Source organism: Symsagittifera roscoffensis, chromosome 10 (assembly GCF_963678635.1).
Source record: "Symsagittifera roscoffensis chromosome 10, txSymRosc1.1, whole genome shotgun sequence".
Lineage (NCBI taxonomy): Eukaryota > Metazoa > Xenacoelomorpha > Acoela > Convolutidae > Symsagittifera > Symsagittifera roscoffensis.
In genome coordinates, this window is record NC_087071.1 from 16,331,383 (window position 1) to 16,353,392 (window position 22,010).

Sequence of the window (22,010 nt, forward strand, 5' to 3'; positions counted from 1 at the left end):
CATGTCCTCCTCATCTGGTGCATATCCTAGACTCTTCATGCCTTGTTTGTATGTTGTGCAGTCAGCCACGTGGTGATCCGCCGACCCGCAGTTCGCGCATGATCTGCGCTTGTCCATGTCATCTCTAGGTTTGTACCATGACGACCTCTGCGGTTGACTTCCCCCTTGCGTGTTCCTGTTTTCTGAATACGAGTATTTCTTGGGTTTCATCAGCATGTATTCCCTTGATTTCTGTCTCATTTCTTCTGGGGTTGGTGCGCTGTCTTTCGACAATGTGTAGTATGTTGCTAACATTGTCCTTAAGTCGTCACTTTTTACCCCATCAATGAACTTCGAGGCAATGCTAAAGTTTCTTCTGTTTGTCGACTCCTCTGGGTCACTCCTTCTTCTCAAGCTCTCGAGATCATCTAGGAACCGATCTATTGACTCGTCGTCCCTCTGCCTTCTCTTTTCAAATCGCATCATCGCTTGGTGACCCTTCATGCCTGACCCGAATCGATTCAGCAATATCTCGAAGATCTTGTCCGCGGTATCGCGTTCTTCTTCTTTCTTCGCAACCACGCATTTTAATGCTGTGCCTTCTAAATTGCTGAGTATGGCTGTGCATGCTTGTCTTTCATCGTTCAAGTTGTCTTGCTCTAGATGTAATCTCATCAATTCCACCCACGTGTCAATGCATCCATCTGAGTCGTCTTTGAATTCTTTTGGCTTCTTGAATGTTTTTCTTGATTTCCCATCTCTCCTATCGCTCGAGTTAGTGTTCCTCGTGGCGAAGGCCTCTAGAGTCCTGTTCATCATCTCCCAAGTGTTTGCCCATGTCATAGCATCCGGACCTGCGTTGCTGTTAGCTGTTGAGTCCCCCGGACCAGTCGTTGTACTTGACATTCCATTCTTCATGATTGTTTTAGCAGCTGTTGGTGCTATGCTCACCGTATCCCGGGTTAAGGGCAACGGTGTCGATTGTCGTTTGCCCCTTTGTGGTTCCACAAAGTCAACTCTGGTGCCTTGCGTGCGATCCGCTGCCGGTCTTTCTTGTGAGGTAGAATTTCTCAAGTTTGCATCCAATTTCGTCTGTATTGCACATGAACTTTCGGCCTGATTTTTGCTCATTGTGTCCATTCTCTTTTCCAGGCTACCTAATTGGCTGTTGACATCATCATATCGGTTTTTTAACTGTTGCAAATCTTTTTTGATGTTCTTATCTCGTTCTTCATTGGTGGTTTCTACATTATCTGACATCTCCTTGAGTCTCTCTTCTGTTGCCTTGGCCAGGTTAAAATAACTATCCAGATACTCGTTTTTGTTGTATCTTAATTCTTTTCTTATCACTTCTCTGTCCTCTTCGCTGTGCTTCAGCTTTTTGTCGATCTGATTCAGTTTCGCCATCAAGTCACCTAGCTCAAGAGTAGCCTCTTCATGGTCAGCCGTCGGTCTTTCTTCGGCCGTCGCTTCTGCTCTAGTTTGTTCCTCTCTCGGATTGGCTTCTGTCGTCTTCGTGCTCACTGTTCCAAATGTTCGTGCTCTTTCAGCTTTTGGTTCTTCAGTCACGTTCTCTTTCGTTTTTATTCCGACCATCATCGCCAACCTTTCTGTAAAAGATGTCTTTTTTACTTGAGAGTCTTCTTTCACCGTTTCTTCGGTGTTGCCTATTGCATCTTCCACGTTGTCTATTGGTGAGAATTATATGGGTTTCGAGTTTGGTTCTTCTGCATTGGGCATTGGAGTAGACTCCGTCGCTATTTTCCTTGTTTCATCAACACTTTGATCAGGTGTCTCTAGATCAATCTCGATGGTGGGTTCTACTCGTTCCCCTTCCATGCCCTCTCTTGCTCTCTCCGTTGTACTCCTTGTGCTGACCATATTAACTGAAAAGCTCTTCTTTGTTATCTTCGGACCCATTGATGTTGTTTTGCGTAGCGACGAATTATACTTTGCTTCGGTAGGTCTTTTTTCAGCTACCGGTACCCTGCTCCGCCTCATTATTTCTATTTACAATTGCTCTTATTTACAATTTTACTATATACACAATCCTATTCTAAGAATAAAATCTTTCGAGAGGAAAAAAAAATATATACAACGTGGTGAAAACCTTGTTTCAGTTCTCTTTATTAACTTTTCGAGAAACTTTCCTTATTTGTGGTCTCAACCGTACCTGGTTCCAATTAGTCTTGTTCTATCTTAATTCTGTCTTAAAACACTTCTTGTAATTTTACTTCAATTTTTTACACTGTCCCAAGACTTCCAATTGCCGTCCCTACTCTTCTTTGTACCGTCCCAGGCTTCTTTCTCCTGTCCCAAGACTGTTCGGTACCGTCCCAGTACTTTCCGGCCGTGTCCCAAGACTCTTGTCCAAGACTACTGTCCCAAGGCTAGTGTCCCAAGACTACTGTCCCAAGACTACTGTCCCAAGATTAGTGTCCCAAGACTAGTGTCCCAAGACTAGTGTCCCAAGACTACTGTCCCAAAACTACTGTCCCAAGACTAGTGTCCCAAGACCCTGTCCCAAGACCCTGTCCCAAGACCCTGTTCCAAGACCCTTGTCCCAAGACCTTGTCCCAAGACCTTGTCCCAAGACCCCGTCCCAAGACCTTGTCCCAAGACCTTGTCCCAAGACCCTGTCCCAAGACCTTGTCCCAAGACCTTGTCCCAAGACCTTGTCCCAAGACCCTGTCCCAAGACCCTTGTCCCAAGACCCTGTCCCAAGACCCTGTCCCAAGACCACTGTCCCAAGACTGTACTGTCCCAAGACTGTCCCCAGACTACTCTGTCCTAAGACTTCTTCGGCACTGTCCCAAGACTGTTGACAAGTGTCTGGGTGGTGGGACTTCTTCCCTCTTCGTTATGGGGACTTCTTGATTCGCCGTACCTTGTACCACCACTCAAGCTCTAGTAAAATTTTCCCAAAATCCTCTCTTAAAAACCAAATGCTGACCCCCCTTTTTCTTATTTCTCTTTTTGGCTACCTCTATTTCAATGTTCCAAGTAACTTGAGACCAAAACCTGTGCGCAGGTATCTTGTGATCACCTGTTCGTACAAAATTTTAACACAAATCCTCACCAAAATGCAACAAAAATCTAAGCAAGAAAAAGTAATAAAAACAGAAAGATGAGCCCTCCTAAAATTCAAAGGTGACAAATGTCTACCTTCTATCGAAAAAAAATGTCTTGTACCTAATTGCCACGCGTTTCCTTCCCCCCTGCTAGCGATCTTATGGGGTATTACAAAAACTGTCTATGTCCCTTCCCCCCTACCAATCCGACCAGGGTACCTTCCTTAACTCGAGTTCAAATTTCGATATCCACCTAATATTACCAACGCGTGTTAATTTCTAATGTAACTAAGTCAACGATGTCGACTAATTAGTTACTCTAATTTCCCCCTTTTTACAATTTACAACCGCCAACCTCTAACTTAACCAGCCCCCCTTCTAACCTCCCCCCTTTTTAGCCCCCCTTCTTAAGCCTAAAATTACCTTAAGCGCCGGGTGCTAAACCTCTCAAGAGAAAACCGTAGACCTGTCTCCAGGCCTGCTCAAGTAAAAACGTTCCTCAAAACCGGGGGATGTCGCTTATCCTATTTTACACTTATCTCCTATAATGTAATGTGGATTTTAACGATACCCGTTCTGCCCAACTTGAGAACTCGAGAATTGCCAAATCCTTCTTGGCCGCTTTCCCACTCGACTGGTCACCTGTTCCAGTCCAGTCTCCTATTGGTTCAGCTCAAGTGTCCCTGAACCACTTTCCCACTCGGCTGGTCACCTCTTCCAGTCAAGTCTCCTATTGGTTCAGCTCAAGTGTCCCTGAACCACTTTCCCACTCGGCTGGTCACCTCTTCCAGTCAAGTCTCCTATTGGTCCAGCTAAGTTCCAAGCTATCTGAAAACCCTTGACAACGCCCCACTTCGGGCACCTTATTCAGTTTACTGGTTTAAATTGCTAGGTTGATCGAAACGATCGAACTTGTAAAACAGTATGGGTATACTATTTAATTAATATAAAGGTTTGATCCAACTAATCTGGTGTCAAAGTCACTGTCTTTTTTCGTTTTATGGTTTTTGTTCCTTTTTCTATTCTTTTTTGGTTTTTGTTTTGCTTTTTGTCTTTTTGCTCGTGTTTTTGTCCCCCTAGTTGCCCCCCTTTACTCGGTTAGCTAAGCCTCGTTCGGAGAGCGTACCAGGAAATTTTCTCGAGTTTTCTTAAAAAGCTATCACGGTACAACCGGAAGGTTTGCACGTTCCTGTCGAACCGTACCGCCGGTACTCTAGAATGGGCATTCAGCCCGAAGCTGTCTCAAGTGGGTTCGACTCCGTAGTCTTGATGTCGTAAACACCCAGGAGCGCCATAAAAACACTATGTAACATTCGTCTACTGCAGTCACACATGAGGTTTAAGAAAAATAGGCCCTATAACCACTGGCTCAAGGGTCAGGGACATCATCTCTTGTGTTTTTCTACCTCAAGAACGGTCGGAGCCAGTTCGGTTCGTTTGTGACATGAGACTACGACCCGTTACTGCTTAAAGGCTACTACTAAAATATCCCCCCACTCTAGAATTAGAAACGTCCCCATACTTAGGTCTCTAGATACCCAAAATACATGAACGCCGTTAAAAACCGGGTTGGAACAATCCGTTAAGTTACTTTTTATTAGACAGTGGGACTTTGATCCATTTCAGATGGATCAACCTATAACTCGCCTTACCTCAACATAACAATTATAAAACACACTCTAAGAATTTAAATTAAGTACTCACATTGTAGCACGCTCAAGAACCAGGAAGTAAATAAGTCGGTAAGCAACTCAAGAATTAATAAAGTAACTAAAATGAGTTTAATGTTAGTCAGTTTTAATAATAAGAACAAGTTTTTTCTCTAGACTGTAAGTTCTCGTGAACCATTGGGACACTCTAGCTGTCCACCTTTCCACCGAAGGTTCACTCTGGTCCAGTTAATAATAGTACTCCAATCACAACAATCCAGTTCGTGGGAATGCTCTCGTCTCTGTTTTAGATGGGACAGCTCTACTCTTGTTCTATTGTGACAGAAATTGCGAATAGCAATTTCCCACCGTTTTATTTAGCAACTTTCCCGCGATTGTTACTCGATTGTTCTGACTTCTCTTGATCTGATTTTCAGTTATCGCGAGAAAATCGTGCATGACAGGTTCCATTCGAAATTTTGAAAAACTAAATTTCACTCCAAAATCAAGTGTTTTTTTCTTCTCTCAAGGTCAAACTTCCGAATATGACCGACTGGCACACGGAGTGCTCATTAACGAATATGCCGGTCATGATGCTAAAAAAGAATAACACCCATGAGCGCCATAAAAACATCTATGTAACATTCGCCCGGAAGATACATATCGACGGAAAATAAAGCTAGGTCCTAAGACGACTGGCCAACGTCTAAACAGAGCTTAACATGCTTTTAACCGTCTCTACCAAGCCAGTTCTTTTGGTGGTCTTTCTAACATCGGGTCGACAAAAATGCTACTGTTCTCCGGCTTCAACCAGAACGCTCAATTTAACTAAAATATATGCAGAAGTAGTGAGCTCATGGCTGGGTCTCAGTATCCCCAGACCACGAGGTCACTCTTAAAAACAGGGCTACTACTACTTATTGAATTATTTTGTTCAGTAGATAAAAATCATCATCTCCATCGAAGATGGATCAACCCTTTCCCCCAACTCCTAGCTTCTCATCCTAAAAAAATTAATTCAGATGTTAATTAAATTCAACTCAGGACGAGCCTGTGGATCAACTCAGGACATTCCAGGAAGCTAAAAGTTATTAAAATGGAGTTATTTTCCTCCTTGAGACCCTACCAGATTCTGGGGTCCGTTGACTAAGAGCAGTCTTATCGTCCTTCCGGAAGGCTGGTAAAATCGTCCCAATTCCCCCTCCTAATTCTCGGGAAGTCTTCGGTAACAATTGTACAGCTACTAAAGTAATCTCAGTCGTCAATACCGCTATGTCTTCACGAAAGTCTGTCCGTTTTGTTCTATTCGCGACAATTTTCGTTCTGCTTTTTCTCTCGTTTTCAGTTGTTACAATAAAATTTCGATGTTTCCATGCATTTTGACGCCATTCTGGTCTAATGTTACACATGGTAGCCAATGTTACTTCACTAGTACTTATCATTTTGCCCAGTTTCAAAAAAAAGATACGAGGCGATTTTGATGGCAGGTTGGATCAATTTTGTGAAGTTTTAGATTTCATGTGAGTTAATTACACTTGCAGAAAAATGCAAAAGCCCACTGAATGGGTGAACTCCTTACTTCAACGCTTTGATGAACAGGTATGTTTTAATTTATTTTTCCTGGCCACAGAAAGTACCTATGATGACCCACCTATGATTTAAATATTGTTACTGTTAATTTCCTCAAAAATAACTGAAGAGCTCCTCAGATCTTTCCAGGCAGCCCATTGTTCTTTGAACGCTCTGAGCTTCACGTTGAGTTGCATAATATTGTCCTGTTACTTGTTCCAAACAGGGTTTAATTTCAGCTCCCAATACACGCAGGGTTGCTGACCTCTCATGCAAGGGCAAATTGTGAACAAGTGCGAAGATGTCTCATCAAAGTCAGCAAATACAGGTTTTCCCAGGTGATAAACGGATTGACGAAAATTCTGAAAATTGCAACCCAGCACTCGATACCTTCTCGGGTTAAAAATGAAGACGAGCCTGTGTTGAAGAATCAAAGCATTCTTATGGTACTGGAAACACTGGAGTTATGCTTAGAAGCAGTAAGTGGAACTCAATTCAATCTATTATCTCCCATTATAAATAAAATAATATATATATTAAAAATGTCACCATCTTTTTTGTTTCCTTGCATGCGATACTTTTTCAACTCACATGACATTGTTTAAGCTCTTTCAATGCATTAATTTACACGTTTGAAGGAAAAATTGTGCACGGTCAAGCTTTATCGTATATTGCAAAGCTTAGGATTTGTTTAATATCATGGACGTACTGAATACTCTAATATAGGTTTTTTCTGGAAAACGTCTTAAAATTTGATCAACCTCAAGTTTTTTGTCGCGGTTTGACTTTTGTTCTCTGTAATTTAAGTTCACTTCATGTTCTTTGTTGAAAGAAAGGCAAACTACACCATCGCATAGCCAAATTGTAAAGTTCACGAAAAACCTGATGGGGTTCTAGTTTTGAGAGTCGAATTGTGATTTCCAAGCGGTATAAAAGTTTTAGCTATTGACCTGTTTTTCTCCAATTGGGCTAATTTTATGAAAAAATGTCAAAAATAAATTCTTCTTGAAACTCAAAATTATAAAACCATACTTTTTTTAAATTTGAAACTCGAAAATAAGTTTTTTCAAAAACTTGTCTGTTGTTTTTCTTTTTTTTCTTGCGTTGTTCATGACTCTTTTCCAACTGCCTGTTAGCTATGTTTCTGAATTTCCAGTTTATGAGTGCTGCGTCAATTAATGCACCAATGTAAGGCTATATCTATGATGCCAGCGTTGGAGAGAAGGAGGGCAGTGTAGGGTAGTGTAAAGGTGGCGTTCTTGCATATATCTGTCTATAATTTCATTTATCATTCTGTACATTAGTTTAACTGGCGTTTCAATTATAACATTCGTTTATTCATTCGTTGTTTTTTTAAAAATCTGAGCGCGAATCCTTTAATTCAACATTTTTCGTATATTCGCAGCGCAAACTTTCAAGTTTTTCGTTGCAGTGTTTATCTCACTGAATTTGACTTAACAACTTTTTAATGGATTGCTGCCAGGGTTCTAATAGGGATTGCCATTTTGTCCTCCAATCATGAATACATTTTCCAAATCCTGTTAGTACACGACATATGTGGATTTTTGTGATTTTTTCAAGTTTTCAAAAAATTTGGATTTACAAAACTTCAAAATTTGAGTTCCCCAACACTAAATATGGGGTCTGTCAGGGTACTCTCAGAGGTTTCAAGTATTGCCTCCGAATATGACAGCTCAAATCCTTTCAGTTTCCGTGATCTGACGTTTTTCATTGTTTTTTCAAAAAATTTAATTTTAAATAATTTCGCATAATATGAAATTCTAAAACCTTCAATTGAGTGCTTTCGGGGTAATCTAAGTGGTGGCAAATCTTGCTTTCAAGTTTGAGTTTAACAATTTTTTCAGATTTCGGGATAGATTTTCTTGATTTTTCAAAAAAAAAAAGTTTTTAAGAACGTAGTTGAAAAAAAACGCAGAATTTGTGGGTGTGGTTTCAATGATTTGAAATTCCTGCTTGATGGGATGATATCAGGTTTTTATCAGGGTTGGTACGTCTGGTTTCTAATTATGACTTCTAATTCTTCTTAAGTTTCCGAGATATGACGATTATTATTATTATTTTATCGAAATACTTGCAATAAAGAAAAGGCTTCTGAAAATTTGATGTAAAGCTGCTACCAAAATTGCGGATTGGATTCCCAAGAAGACTGCTCTCAAATCCTTTCAATTTTCGAGATATGAAGTAACTAGAGTTTTTTCAAAATTTTGTCAGGGTTTAAAAATCTGGCCACCATACTGCTCCGTTTTTTTTTAGTCTCCGAGATGTGACAAATCTGACTTTTCTTTTATTTTCCGAGTCATTAATATTTTTTAAGATTTCTCCAAAATTTAGAATTTTTTATGTAATAAAAAAATAAACTTCTCAAAATTTGAATTTCTCGGCTCTATGGCTGCGTGATGTTGGGATACTCCCAGGGTTGCAAATCGTTCAACCTATGAAAATTAATTAGCTGTTGGATGCCTACAGTCTATTACGGTTTCACTAACGAACATATTTTATCCGAAGTTGAAAAAAAACTTCGGGTACAACTACAAAAGAAATATTGTATCTTTACTCTTACAATACCTCTCATGTTGGTGTTTTTCAATTAGTCAGCGAATCAACGTGTTTGTCTTAACATTGAAACATATATACGTGTAGCTGAAGTTGTCATTGATGTTTTTGTGTATAGCAACCCAAAGAGACATCCAGATTGGACGAAACTATGCTTGTGAAGACTCTTCTGCCAGACATCTGCCAAGTTTTAAACTGGAACCCAGTGGAATCTTCACTTCAAATCCAGATTAAAAGTGCCGCTTCGTCAGTGCTTCTTGTTCTTAGCAAGAATAACTTGAACAACTTCAATTCAGTCTTCAGAAGAATTTCTGCGAGGTAATTACTGCTTAATACATGAGTTCAGCCGTAATCTTCAATAGGAACCGTACATTCTTCCCCCCCCCCCCCCCCCCCCCCCCAAGTGACCTACTGTAGAATGTCCTCCTCAAGTATGTATTAATTTTGAAAATTAGTTCCTCATAAAATATTCATTTCAAACAAGCGCACTAAATATACTGCCGGAGAAATTTTTATACTCATTCTCATTAACTATTTTATCATAATAAATTAATCATAATTTGGTATCGATGGATTTTTTTGACTTTTATTTTGACCTCGAAGTCAACTTGTGAAAAACCAGGTAATTTACCCCCCCCCCCCCCCCCCTCGAGCCGATTTGGTGGGGGGATTGTACGGTTGATCTTTTTAAATACATATGAATCGGGTCGCAATTTTGTTATATCGATCCAGATTTATATTCTGGTATCATTTTTTCTCGCTGAGATTGATATGATTGTCGTTTATTCCTGATATGAGACTACCAATTGTGAGAATTCAACATCAATTGTTCAAGGAAATTCTATTTCTTAATACCGTCTATGTCCCGACAGTGTTTCCTTTTTAACTGACGAAATAGACTTTTTAAAATCAGAAAGATGCAATCTTGAAGGATGTTCACACATTTCGCCCCTCACACGTTTCGCCCCTCTTAAATTAAGTGGCACATTTCGCCCCTAAAATAAACATTAAGAAAGCGGCGTTAATTAAATGTGCAATAAGTTAGGGGCGAAACGTGCGAGGACGAAATGTGTGAATTTATTAGGGGCCAAATGTGCCACTAGATTTAAGAAGAGCGAAATATGTGTGAGGCGAAACGTGGGACATTCATCTTGAAGAAATTTTGTCCCAAAAAAAATTTAAAAATTGATTCATTTTTTGTAACTCTTAATCAAATATGTTAAGGAAGCTATTTTTGGTGAAGATTAGGTAGCAAAATAAATCTAATTTCTGATAACGATTTCAATTGAATTCGTGTTTATTTTCGGAGGCCTTACTCGAAATAAAATTATTTTAGCCCAACTTAGCTATGATATATTTGCAAAAGCTCTCCTTGTTAATTGAAAACAACTGATTTTAATCAGTGTTTTGTACTCGACATACGGCAAATTATACGAAAACCTCTGATACTATATAAGGTTATACGAGAAATCAGATTTTACGATAAGTTAGATGATTATATATGGCGATAAGTGAGGCAAGGATTTTTTCATTAAATACTGAGAGATTGATTGATATTTGGGGCGGCTCAAGTCTAACATATATTGTTCTTGATAGCAATCAGAGATTTTTCGGTAAAAAATTGATTGAGCAGCTGAGCAGCAAAGACAGTCTAATAAACCTCGATCGATTGCTGTAATTGAATTAGGATTTTGATCTGAGGTTGTACGATTAAACGTTTTTTAAACGAAAGACAAAATATACGGTTACAGGTTTTATGATAGTCAGATCATAAGTTGCACGGTTATTTCGTTATACTTCAATACGGGGACCGGCCTATTAGCATGTGTGTCGATTAACATGCCTATGTAAGAGCATGTAGTTTGAAGACTCGCTACAGTTCAAGTTTTGCTTACTCAAATTTGCTATTTTTATCAGCGTGCACTTAAACGGGCGAAAATGAAACTTTTATTTCCCTAACAAATAAGGCAGTTTTCGAAATTAATTGAAAAATTAGGTTCATTTGCCTTTCGTCTGAATGCACACCCAATCAAAGCAATTAGCGCATGCTAATAGGCACACATGCTAATCGTTACACCACCTTCAATACACTGGTTTCAATCATGTTTAACTTGATTTTAGCCTGCAGTCTTTGGCAACCAGCGGAAGTTCGACCGAAGAGAACAACACAGGCTTGGATGATCTGGAGTTGATCCAGCATATTAACTTGAACCGACAACTGCTTGTCAGGTAGCTAAGCATATCTAAAATTCTGATTAATTACGACAGCAAGTGTTGGTGTAAGCGTACAATAGACCCTTTTTAAATAACAGCTTCCACAAGTAGACTGCTCAATTTCACTTAATTTGATAACAAAATATGATGAAAACATGATTTTAAAGAAGACAGTTTGGTTTGGAGTTAAGTTTTAAATTTTTGAGGTCAAATTTTTTTTTGTATGTGAAATTGGAACATATCGCAATAATGCTTTAAGTTCCCTTAAAAACTACTTTGTTTATCAGAAGTGCAAGGTTCAAATTTTCCTGGAAGCCTTTTAATAATGGTGAAATCATAAACCTAAATTCCATACTGGATTATTGCCCTATTCCGAACAAAAATCCATAAGCACAAATTGCCCAATTTTAGATTCTGATTTTGTCCATTGCTTTCTGTGTTTATCTAATACAATATTGATATGATATAGTAATTGAGATTAAAATCAGTAGAGCAACCAAATATTTCCATGACAATTTTGCAGACAAATTAACTTTTCCTTGTAATTTTTTGTGTTTTCCCTCGTAATCAATTAAAGATAATTTATTAGAACCTAACCAGTTGGAAGTAGAATTAAAGTCCTCATTCAACCCGATGATAGATTCATTTGCTTATCCAATGTAATGAAATTCTTTCATAAAAATAAATGCCCCGCTCTTAATGCAGATCTAAAAGTGTGTAGACTCTAGAATAAAAATGAGCCAAATTTGAACACAAATTCATCAGTATTACTACAATTGTGATTGATTTAATATTAGAAACGAACCACTTTTTTAATGCTGAAGTAGATCTCTAGTTAATCACAGACTGTCTGCGATATCTGAGTCTGATATTTCAGTCATCAAAATCTGAAGGAATGTTGCTCAACTAAAACTGCTCATTTTGGCGTCGGAAAGCAATTTTTCATTCAATTCAGCACGAATTTAAATCTAAAATGTTTTCGAAGTAATTGTTCGTTTGACCGATTAAAGTGCCAATATGATCGTAATATTAAAAATTAGCAATAGTGTATAATGAATTAGTTGAGTATTTTTTATTTCTAAAATTCATTATGTAGGTTCTAAATTTTTGCTTCATTTTCTAGACTGCTACATGAAGCCACTTTGCACATGCGTTCACTCCGCAAGAGTGTCCAGATGGTGCTGGTGACTAATCTGGAAAAGGCTATCTGGAACTGGGTGGAACAGTATCCGGAGGAATTCGTACAACATCACAGGTTAAGATTAGACTTAGACCTACTAACAAAGAAGAAACTTGCCAAAGTTTTTGACAACATATATTGGCTTGACAACATAATTTGGCAACGATTATTTGACAACATAGTTTTGACTAAATTTTGGGGGAGGTTGTTAACTTGACGAGAATCGCGTGGTCGAGTCCCACTACTGTCAAGGTTGGTGGAATCCCAGTGTCATCCGCCTCCTCAAAGTGGGATCGGCAATGGATGACATCCCCTCCCTCACGGTTGGTCTTGAGTTTCTCAAATTGTTTCTCAAGGCCAGGTTCTGCATTCGTTAATATGCGGCTGCTCAGTTGTCTTAAGTCTTTTATGTCGGAATTCGCAGCGCTCCATTTTTATCATTGATAAAATTTTTTAAATTAGAAATGCGGACCAGGAGCTGTGTTCGAACTGCAAAAAGCTCTTCGACATCCTGGATCCCCTGTTCGACAACAACAAGAAGAAAGCAGTTGTATGGCCTCTTCAGACACTGCTGTTGACTCTGTGTCCTGATGTGTTGGGGGAGATATCGGGAAGTGATCCACCCAGTGACCACAACAACTTCAGAAAGGTGATGCTACTTTGTTTTAGGCAGCAAATAGAAAAAATTTTGATGACTGAACAGCGCCGTTTTCATATATACGCTACTCGAAATAATTAGGATTTGTTCAAAACAATTTAAAAAGGTATAAACAGTATCAGAGTTGATGTTCAAAAATATATCGATTTTTACACTAGCGTCCGCTTAGTGTGTTATTGTGAACCTTCTTTTTTTTCTAACGTAACTCGCAAATATAAGTGTTCATTAAAGTGTTCACTTCTTTAGAAATTCCACAGCAGCATTGGAAATTGCATAGCATCTGTTCTCTGCTTTATTTTTAGCTAGTATTTAATCTTCCATGGCTAAGTGGTTATTTGTGTGACTATTAATCTCAAAGGCGCAGTTTCGAATCTCACACGTAGCCGAGTTTTTGCTTGTTCGAGGCTTATTTATACTTTTTCTTATTGACTTTGTAAAGCTGCTTTTTGTTGTGTTCTCGCTATTGTTTGCCAAGCGAAGCTTGCCTCTGTGTCAAATTTAATGTGCGAGTACAACAATCCGACAGTTGCGATTAAAATATTTGAAGACCATTTGATTGGTATAAAATAAGGTTTCACCCAAAATTCAGGATGATACCATTACCAAGGAAAACATTTTCAACGGAAAGTTGAGTTTAAACTCCGTCTTTTTGATAGAAATCCACAGAGAATTATTATGTCAAGTGCGACAATAAGAAATTTTTCACTACATAATTCATTTTCTTATTATCGTAGCATCCCCTATTATTGATTGCTTTTTTAATTATTGCTTCTACTCGAAGAAAAATACGGAAGCTCCGTTGTTTTTCGCAAAATGAATTTAGATTTGTTGATTACACGTTTCGACTGATTTTATTGTACAATCTGAAATATATAAATGCCTGGAGTCCAAATTGAAAATTAGAATTTTCGCTCGCGATCATTTTGATAAAGTTTGGGGCTTCGAAAATTGCCAATTAGGGATAATTAATGCGCACAAAGTTGTCTATTTTCTTCTTAGCGCAGTGTAGGCAGCAAAGTAATCCGCCTCAGAAATCATTCCAAAGCAAATTGGGGTAAGCTGTTCTGTCCAGGTGATCAGTAACATGATGCAAACATAATCATTTTTTTTAAACTTTTCATGAAATTTGAGGGAAGAGTTTTTGAATCAGAATAATTCCATTGCGAGCGAAATAAAAAAAATCAAAACTGTTTTTATGCAATATATGAGATTTCGTTTTGTCACCCAAAATCGCACCTTAACTAGTTGACTCTGCGCTGCTTAATTTGCTACACCCTCGGTCAATAAGTAAACTTCTCCATAGAACCCGTTCAACTACCCCAGAATATCAAACCGTTCAAAATTTGGGGTCTGATGGGATGCGAATTACAATTGCGAGCATAGTGTATTAGTACGACCTTTTTTGTCCAACGTATTTTGCAAATAAAGTGCTGATTTGGTGGCACTTTTGGTGAAATAACGATCTGTAGCGCTGGAAATTGCATAGCATCTGTTATCTGCTTTATTTGTGGCTTTTATTTGTGTAATATTAAGCATCCGTGTCTGAGCGTGAGACTATTAATCTCTAGGTTGCAGGATTGAATCTGACACGTGGCAGAACTTTAACTGTTTTGATGCTTGTGTCTATGTTTTCTTATTAAGAGTCGTTGTAAGTAGTTCAGACTCTAATATAGGTCGCGATGATAGTTTTTTTTCGTTTGTTTTTTCACGAAGTCATACAGTTTATTCTTTTTAACTTCAGTCCATTTCCTTGCTAAAAGGAAGGCAAACTCCACTATCGAACAGTGAAAGTTATAAGGTCACGAAAAACGTTAATCGTCTTCTATTTTCGAAAATGGAATTTAATTTTCATGTTTCCCAGCGAAATTTAAAAATATACTATTTGATCCAGTTTTCTCAAATAGCGTTTATTTTATCGAAAAAGTAATGGCATCTATTCTTCACGAAAAAAGTTAGTTGTTTTTCTGTTTAATTGCGTTCATTGATTCTTTTTCAACTGTCTGTTGGCTATGTTTTGATTTTATACATCTGCGTTAGTGTTTGCGAAGCGCAGCTTCACCTTTGTGTAAAATTTTTTACCCAATAAGTTTATAACAGAACAATAGAGAAGATACGCAAAAAATTTGCCATGTTGACAAAATTACGTTTTTCATTTTAAGTTCAATTGAAAATTACTTGAAGGAAGGCAAATTAAGCTCAAGTTCAATTTCGAATTTCAATTTTTTCCTGGTTCCTCTTGTTTTCAACATTTTTCCATTTTTCTGTATAGACATGCTTAGCCCGGGTCGTTGGGTTTTATCGACAAACGAATTTTTGCCCATGCTGCGATTTTTACAAATAATTGCGGCCAAAAAGTGTCTTCGAATTATTCAGACATAAAAAATTGTCGGCATTTTGTGTATGCTTCATTTGTCTTTTGTACTTATAATCAAGTGTGTGCCTAAACAAACATGTGCCTAAATATGCAACTAAACTTGGCGTCATAATGGACGTGTTCTTTTAAGAAGCCTTCTGATGCTGTGTTTAGAAACTTCATCTGGAGACTATCCGGAAGGCAATTTCTGGCCAAATGCAGAAGTCATTCTTGGAACCAGCCATCACTGCTGCAGTTCAGTTGTGCAAGGTAAGCGTTAATGAAGTTTAAACTGGACTATATTTTGAGACCGCTGGTATAGACTGGGTGCTAGATAAAAAAAGACGGAATGAAAAATGAAAGAAAGACAGCGAAAAAAAGTGATCAGTTCACTACTGTTATAGAAGATTTTGTCACTCTATTTTAGTTTTAGCAGAGGACTATAAAAAATTGCCCTTCTAAGGTTGACTGCATTTTTCATCAGATTTAATTTAATAAGGTATGATTTTTTCTCGAAACTTATTGGAAAAAATACCGGAAAACTGCGTGTTTTCAGCGGTCTATTTTGACTATAGTAGCGTTTTGATTGGTGTCTTAGTAATCGCGTCAAAGTTTTGTTTCTTCGAGTTTCTATAATTTCCGTTTCCGTGCACGTTTAGCTTCACGAACCGAGTTTCGAACTTGATCTCTGTAATAACTTAAGCAGAGGCGAATCTAGGATTTTCGCGACGGGGGATTTTCATTTTTAGGTCGGCCAAATAGATTTAACCAAACAGGCCAAAAAACGCGTTAACCAAAAAGTTTCGTTTTTTTTGGCGCGCGCGCTCCGTTTCAAAATTAGTATATATTGGCGCCTTTAAAAAATTTTTAGTGTTGGTCGACCAAAATTGGATGTCCTAAAATAGTACCAAATGGGGGCCCTTTAGGTCGGCAGTGGGTCTCGAATCCTTGAGGAGAAGGCGTCCGACCCCCCCTTAAATTCGCCCTGAGCTTAAGTGCTCTTCTATGCAGTTCCTTATAACGGAAAATTTTGTTGCAGTCATTTCTAATTATAATTTGTTTTCTGAAAAAAAAGCTGTAACTCTGGGATTCGAAGCTCATTTCAAAAGATTTTCTAGGTTTCAATGTTCATAACGTGGAGTGAAAATTCGATCTTGAATCACTTGGTGCAGAGCTTCAAGCATGACCTGAAACATATTCTGTTCAATGTGCACAAACCACTCACTAAAGGGACAGCTCATACGGAGATTATGGTGGATTGTCTAGTCGCGTTTTTCAGGTGGGTAAGAGTAATTGTAAATGAATACTTTCAAACGCTGATAATTGTTTAAAGAAAATGTATTTGAGTGTTTAAAGTACCATATAAGTTTTTAATTTTTAGATCAATTTACTTTTTGATCATTGAAGTTGCGATTTTAAATATCGATAAAAGCTCAAAAATTCAAGCAGAAATACCCAAATTAATTGAAAAAAATTTAAGCAGAATTACCCAAATTAATTGAAATTGTCCAAAAAATTGTCCAGAAAAGGTCTTTGGGTTACATCTAGAGTCTTTAAACGCTGAGCCATAGTATGTTATTATTAAAGATGCTTTTCAGTTTGTTTTATCATTCTTGGTTAAGTTTTCAAAATTTATTAGAGAATTTGACTTTTGCTTCATAAAAATTTTAATTCATGACGAAAATATAAATGTTAGTTATAAATTGAAAACATTGCAGTCTTAGATTTAATTAAAAAATTCGGCCATTTTTAACTGGTAAAATCTGGAATGTGGTTATGTAACTGTAACAAATTATCCTTTGAAATCAATGGAGATTCGTTATAAGGTTCAGAAGGTTGATTGTTATTCAGACCTATGGCTTGGGTCAAAAACAATCGCCGTTCAGTTTGGTAAGTTTATACGAATAATAAGCAGCTCAATTAGGAGGGTTGGGGTTGGTTTTTTTTCTAATTAGAGTTTTATATGGACGGAGATTGTATTTGGAGGAGTGGTATTTAGACTCCATGCATATATAAATAGTAATGAACGTTCACTTTATTGTATCAAATTGACTTGCTCCGAAATGCCAACAATGATATATTTTACAACAGTGGAGTTTTTTGAGCTCTCTCGCTTGTCATAGTTATTTATTTCCATGGATTGTAATCATGCTTCAACCTCTCAATGTATTTGACTAGTTTTCAATTGTTTCCAAATGGAACAAAATCAAATTGGAACAAAATGTGCAAGTATTATTTGTTCAGCGCAATTTTTAACTGTAATTTTTGCGTTGATGGTCTTTTTACCCTTGCGATGAGCAAGGGTATTGTAATCTAGCACTAGACTTTTTCCGGTTAACAACTTTAATAAAAGAATGCTGAAAATTAGGATGTTTTACAGGTAATATACATGTAAATTATTTTCATGTGTTCGATGAGCGTTGTTCCGACTATTGAAAATGGGGAGAAACTTTGTTTGGGTGTTTTAGTTTTTTTGTTTTCCATGCAAAATCAGGTAACACAAAAAGTCATCGGAATGGTTTGAGTGATATATCTTATAACACTTTTTTTTGTTTAGTTGCGTTCATTGACTCTTTTCCTACTGTATGTTGGCTATGTTTCACTTTATATATGCAAGTTCTAGGCTTTCATTTAGATTCTATCTTCACATCAAAACAAGAAAACGCGCAATATGAAAAAAAAACTTTATTAGTAGTTTTTTTTAACAATATGCTCCGAAATTTCACAGATCCTCCTTTTAAAAAATGAAAAAGTAAAAATGTTTTTTTTTGGCCTTTTGATTTTATTTAGATTGAATTTTTTGTTTTAATTTTCGAGCGACTGACTGTCTGTAGCATATAACTTTCGGCGATGTTAATTGAGTTCATGAATTTTTACGACTTTCATATAATTCTTAGATTAATTTTTACAGCTGATTCTTTTATCTTGGTTTCATTGCTTTCTAGCCTAAATTGTTTGGTTATTGAATTTTAGACAGTGAAATAGCAAGTCTGTGGGGCTATGAAACAGACTTTTTTGTTGATTAGCTTTGATAATTTTCTACTAAAAATTTCGAGTAGAACTCATTGTTGTTGAAATGGAAACGCGTTTTTCTTAATTTATATGTTATATTCCTCTATTTCTGCATTTAAATACCTTAAAACAATTGGAATGATTATATTCTCTGTTTTGTTTGAGTTTTAAAAGTCAATTTCGTTTTGTTTCTTGCTAAGAAGTTTTTCCGGTATATTTCAATGGAGTACATTATTTATTTATTCCATTTGTTTTTGTTCAACGCCCATTTTCAATTTCTTTTTTTTGCCAGATTAAGTTTCTTTTCAGACGTAGTTCACACTCTTGTATAGGTGCTGATGATTTTTTTTCAGGGAAAGTTGTAAGCTTAGTTCAGACGCAAATGTACTTTTTAGCGGTTAACTTCTGATTTCTTAAATCATTTCCTTTGTTAAAAAGAAGACAAACTCTTCTATCGAACAGAAAAAGTATTAAGGTCGCGAAAAACGTGATGGACTTCTAGTTTCGAAACTAGAGTTTGTTTTTCAGGTAAACCAGTGGAATTAAAAATTTAACTGTTGATCCAGTTTTGTCTAATTGGGTTAGTTCAATCAAAACGTGCCAATTATAAATTGTTCTAGAAGTTGAAAGAGCTTTAAAGGCATCAATTTTTTTTAAACTCGAGAGTTGACATTTATTCAAAAAAAGTCGGTTTTTTTCTGTTTACCTGCGTTCATTAATTCTTATCCAACTGTCTGTTGGTTATGTTTCAAAATATTAGTCAGTTATTGTTAAATTTCGGAAGACCTTCATAATTTCGTTTCAAAAATTGTTTTTGCCTAGTGTTTTTCTTGTTTTGTGCTTTGAGTGTAAAAGGAGAGAAGTTTTTTTTTAGAAAATGTTGAAACCTGTTCACGCTCAAAATCGAGTTTTTGCGGTTTGACTTTTGAATTGTTTTCAAGTTCAGTTCAAATCCTTTGTTAACTGGTGTTCAAACTGTTCTATCGAACAGCAAATTTGTATTGTTAAGAAAAACGCGATTAAAATCTGGTTTCAAATTTGGACTTTAAATTTCCCAGCCGAAAAGAAAATTTTCAATGACCCAGTTTTCTTCAATGGGATAGCTTCAAGAAAAATGTCAATCGTAAACATTTCTTGAAGTTCAAAAAGTTTAAAACTGATATTTTTTTCTTCGAATTTCGGAAGTTCTTTTGCTGATTTCTTGTTTTTTTCTTATTTCATGTTTGGTCTGAGTTTTGTCGTTGGATTAATAACAAAATATAAACAGATTCGAATTATTTCGAAAGTTTTCGGAAAAATGTAATATTTTTAACTTAGTATTCAGAAGTTTTACTTTTTTGTTGATACTTAATTTTTCCTGATTTTTAAAAAAATTGTTGCTATGCGCGACTTTTTTGCTATAATCTTTGCCTTTGTGTAAAATAACAAAAAAATAAGGGGAAAATTGATCACTAGAATTGGAATTACTTACGTAACCCGTCACCCCACCAAATGATGAAGCTCCGTCGTTTCCATTATAGTGTTAATGTATTCACTAGTCATCCCAACCAGTTCGTACGGGGGGGGGGGGGAGAGCGATTGGCATGTGAGCCTATTAGCATGCAAAAATTGCTCTAATGGGATGTGCATTCAGACAAAAAAAGCAAATAGGCCTAATTTTTCAATTAACGTCAAAAACCACTTGATTTGTTAGAGAAATATAAATTTCATTTTCGCCTTATTAAGTATTCGGCTACATGCTAATAGGCCGATCTCCGTTTGTACACCGAATTTCAACACCCCACCCCTCCGTACCTAAATACGCAAAACTTAAGTTAATTTAATTTACCATCTACATTACAACAGTAATGAATACTATTATAAGGCATGGAGGGTGACCCAAAGAGAATTTCATCTCATCGAGTGGGACACCTCGAGAACTTAAAGAGCAGAGACATAAAGTCTCCAGAGTGGGCATCAATTAAAGAGCAGTTTGTGTAAGAATTCATTATCAAAAATATAATTATGGAAAAAAGATTCCTGAAAATGGTTCAGTTCTGATGCACGGTTCACGTCTGTATCATTTTCCGGCGTGCTTTTTTGAAGGCGTTTTTAATCTCAAGTTGAACTGATGTTCTACGTCAAGTCGCTGCTTTCGAATGCAATTTTTACGTTCCAGACAATGCACTTCCAGAAATTAGAACTGGCAAATGCAAGTTTGCAAATGCCTTCAGTCCCTCCTCCTCAAGAGGGGCAGCGCGAATGCAATTTTTTAACTATCCGTACCTCTTTTTCGTAACAGGTTACCATAGGTAGCATATCTCCAACAGTTGAATTGATCTGTTATAGATTGAAACTCGGGTCTAGAGGGGAGATATGCTATGTATAGAGCGGGATTCTTAAAAATCTCTCGTTTCTCAGCGCCCAAAGTGAATGATTGTTTTAGGATCGACCCCCGTGACCGTGAACTGTTTCGAGTGTGTATGCAGCCCAATGCTCCCATATCTTTCAAAATTGCAGTTGTGCAGGTGAGAAGAGCTTTTAATACAGAATTTTTCATGTTTTGGAACGTGCATTCGCGGATGAAGGGTTCTCGAGATCGTAGAAAAGTACAAAAAAGGGGCGCCGAATTCCCGCAAAAAAGTCCCCCCTCCCCCAAAAAAAACGACGAATGAAGGCCAGCAGATTTGTGCGTTTCAGCCTCTAAACAAATAGCTGTTTGGTATATGGATAACAAAACGCTCTTGAACATTAAAATAAGATTTCTAAATTGTTATCAGTAGAATCATTAAATCTTCTTTTGAAGTGAATAGTTATAATTTATCTATAATTTATCGGTGATCGGATGATTTTCAAGGTGCGGAATGATTAATTCCTACACCGGGTCGTAGAAATCCCACGGCAGATCTGAAAATATTATGAAAAAAAACAATGCATCTAATAAAATAACGAGTTAAAGAGAAGCGCTGTTTTTCGCCGGTCTTTATTGTACGCTAGCAATTACTGCTTTTTAGAATATGTGTTAAATCAAATTGTAAATACCTGGATACTATTTAAGGTTACGGTTACAAACTATGCATGTTTTTTTTTGTAAATGCTAATTGATTCTATCCAAGTTTATTGAAATTTGAAAGTGATAAATTTTGACTTCTTTTTTTCAGGCCCTCCTGGCGATTGTGGTTAAGAAGAATCCCGTTTGGAGTCCGAGTGCTGATGATCTGCTCATATTCGCTTCTGAGTTGAGGTCGCTCTTCTCCGAGACACAAGTGAAGGTCATCCAGCCAGTGTCAGTTTCCCAACACCAACCACTCAAAGTGTCACAGGTCAGTGATCCAGGGTCGGATTAGTGGGGGGGGGGGGGGGGTGGGGGGGGCAGATGTGCAAATGTGTGTAGGGTGCGGTAGGTGAGAACGCAATAGATGCTCATAAATCACAGCTCTGATGCTTTTGTATATTTAAATTGGGTAGTTCAGTTGAGAAGAATGTTTGCTAAATATTTATGCCAATTTAACAATAGAATAAATGGCGTTTCACGTGTGAATTAATGGTAGCTACATAGATGACAATATCGACTTGTCAATAGAATCAATCAGATACAATTTTTTTTGGAGAATCAATAATATCGGCCTTTCAGAAATTTGCGGCCTCGCGCTTCAGAGACAAATTTGATGAAATACTCAATAACATCTTTCAAGCTGTTTTGTTGTAAGAAACTTTCAAATAGGATTTTAATGGCCAAAACATGCTCAAACTAGAATTTCAGAAGCAATCA

At 37.2% G+C, this 22,010-nt stretch overlaps 1 protein-coding gene across 1 annotated transcript in view; it reads left to right on the forward strand.

Moving 5' to 3' along the window:
- LOC134854992 (neurofibromin-like) overlaps nt 1-22,010 on the forward strand; it is a 214,012-nt gene that overhangs the window by 74,895 nt on the left and 117,107 nt on the right. The window contains exons 2-11 of the mRNA XM_063871372.1: nt 6,210-6,298; nt 6,508-6,747; nt 8,961-9,160; nt 10,964-11,071; nt 12,180-12,311; nt 12,699-12,885; nt 15,422-15,517; nt 16,366-16,526; nt 20,685-20,766; nt 21,400-21,561. Of these exons, the coding sequence (XP_063727442.1) occupies nt 6,245-6,298; nt 6,508-6,747; nt 8,961-9,160; nt 10,964-11,071; nt 12,180-12,311; nt 12,699-12,885; nt 15,422-15,517; nt 16,366-16,526; nt 20,685-20,766; nt 21,400-21,561 (1,422 nt within the window). The 5' untranslated portion in view covers nt 6,210-6,244. The remainder of the gene's footprint in view (nt 1-6,209; nt 6,299-6,507; nt 6,748-8,960; nt 9,161-10,963; nt 11,072-12,179; nt 12,312-12,698; nt 12,886-15,421; nt 15,518-16,365; nt 16,527-20,684; nt 20,767-21,399; nt 21,562-22,010) is intronic.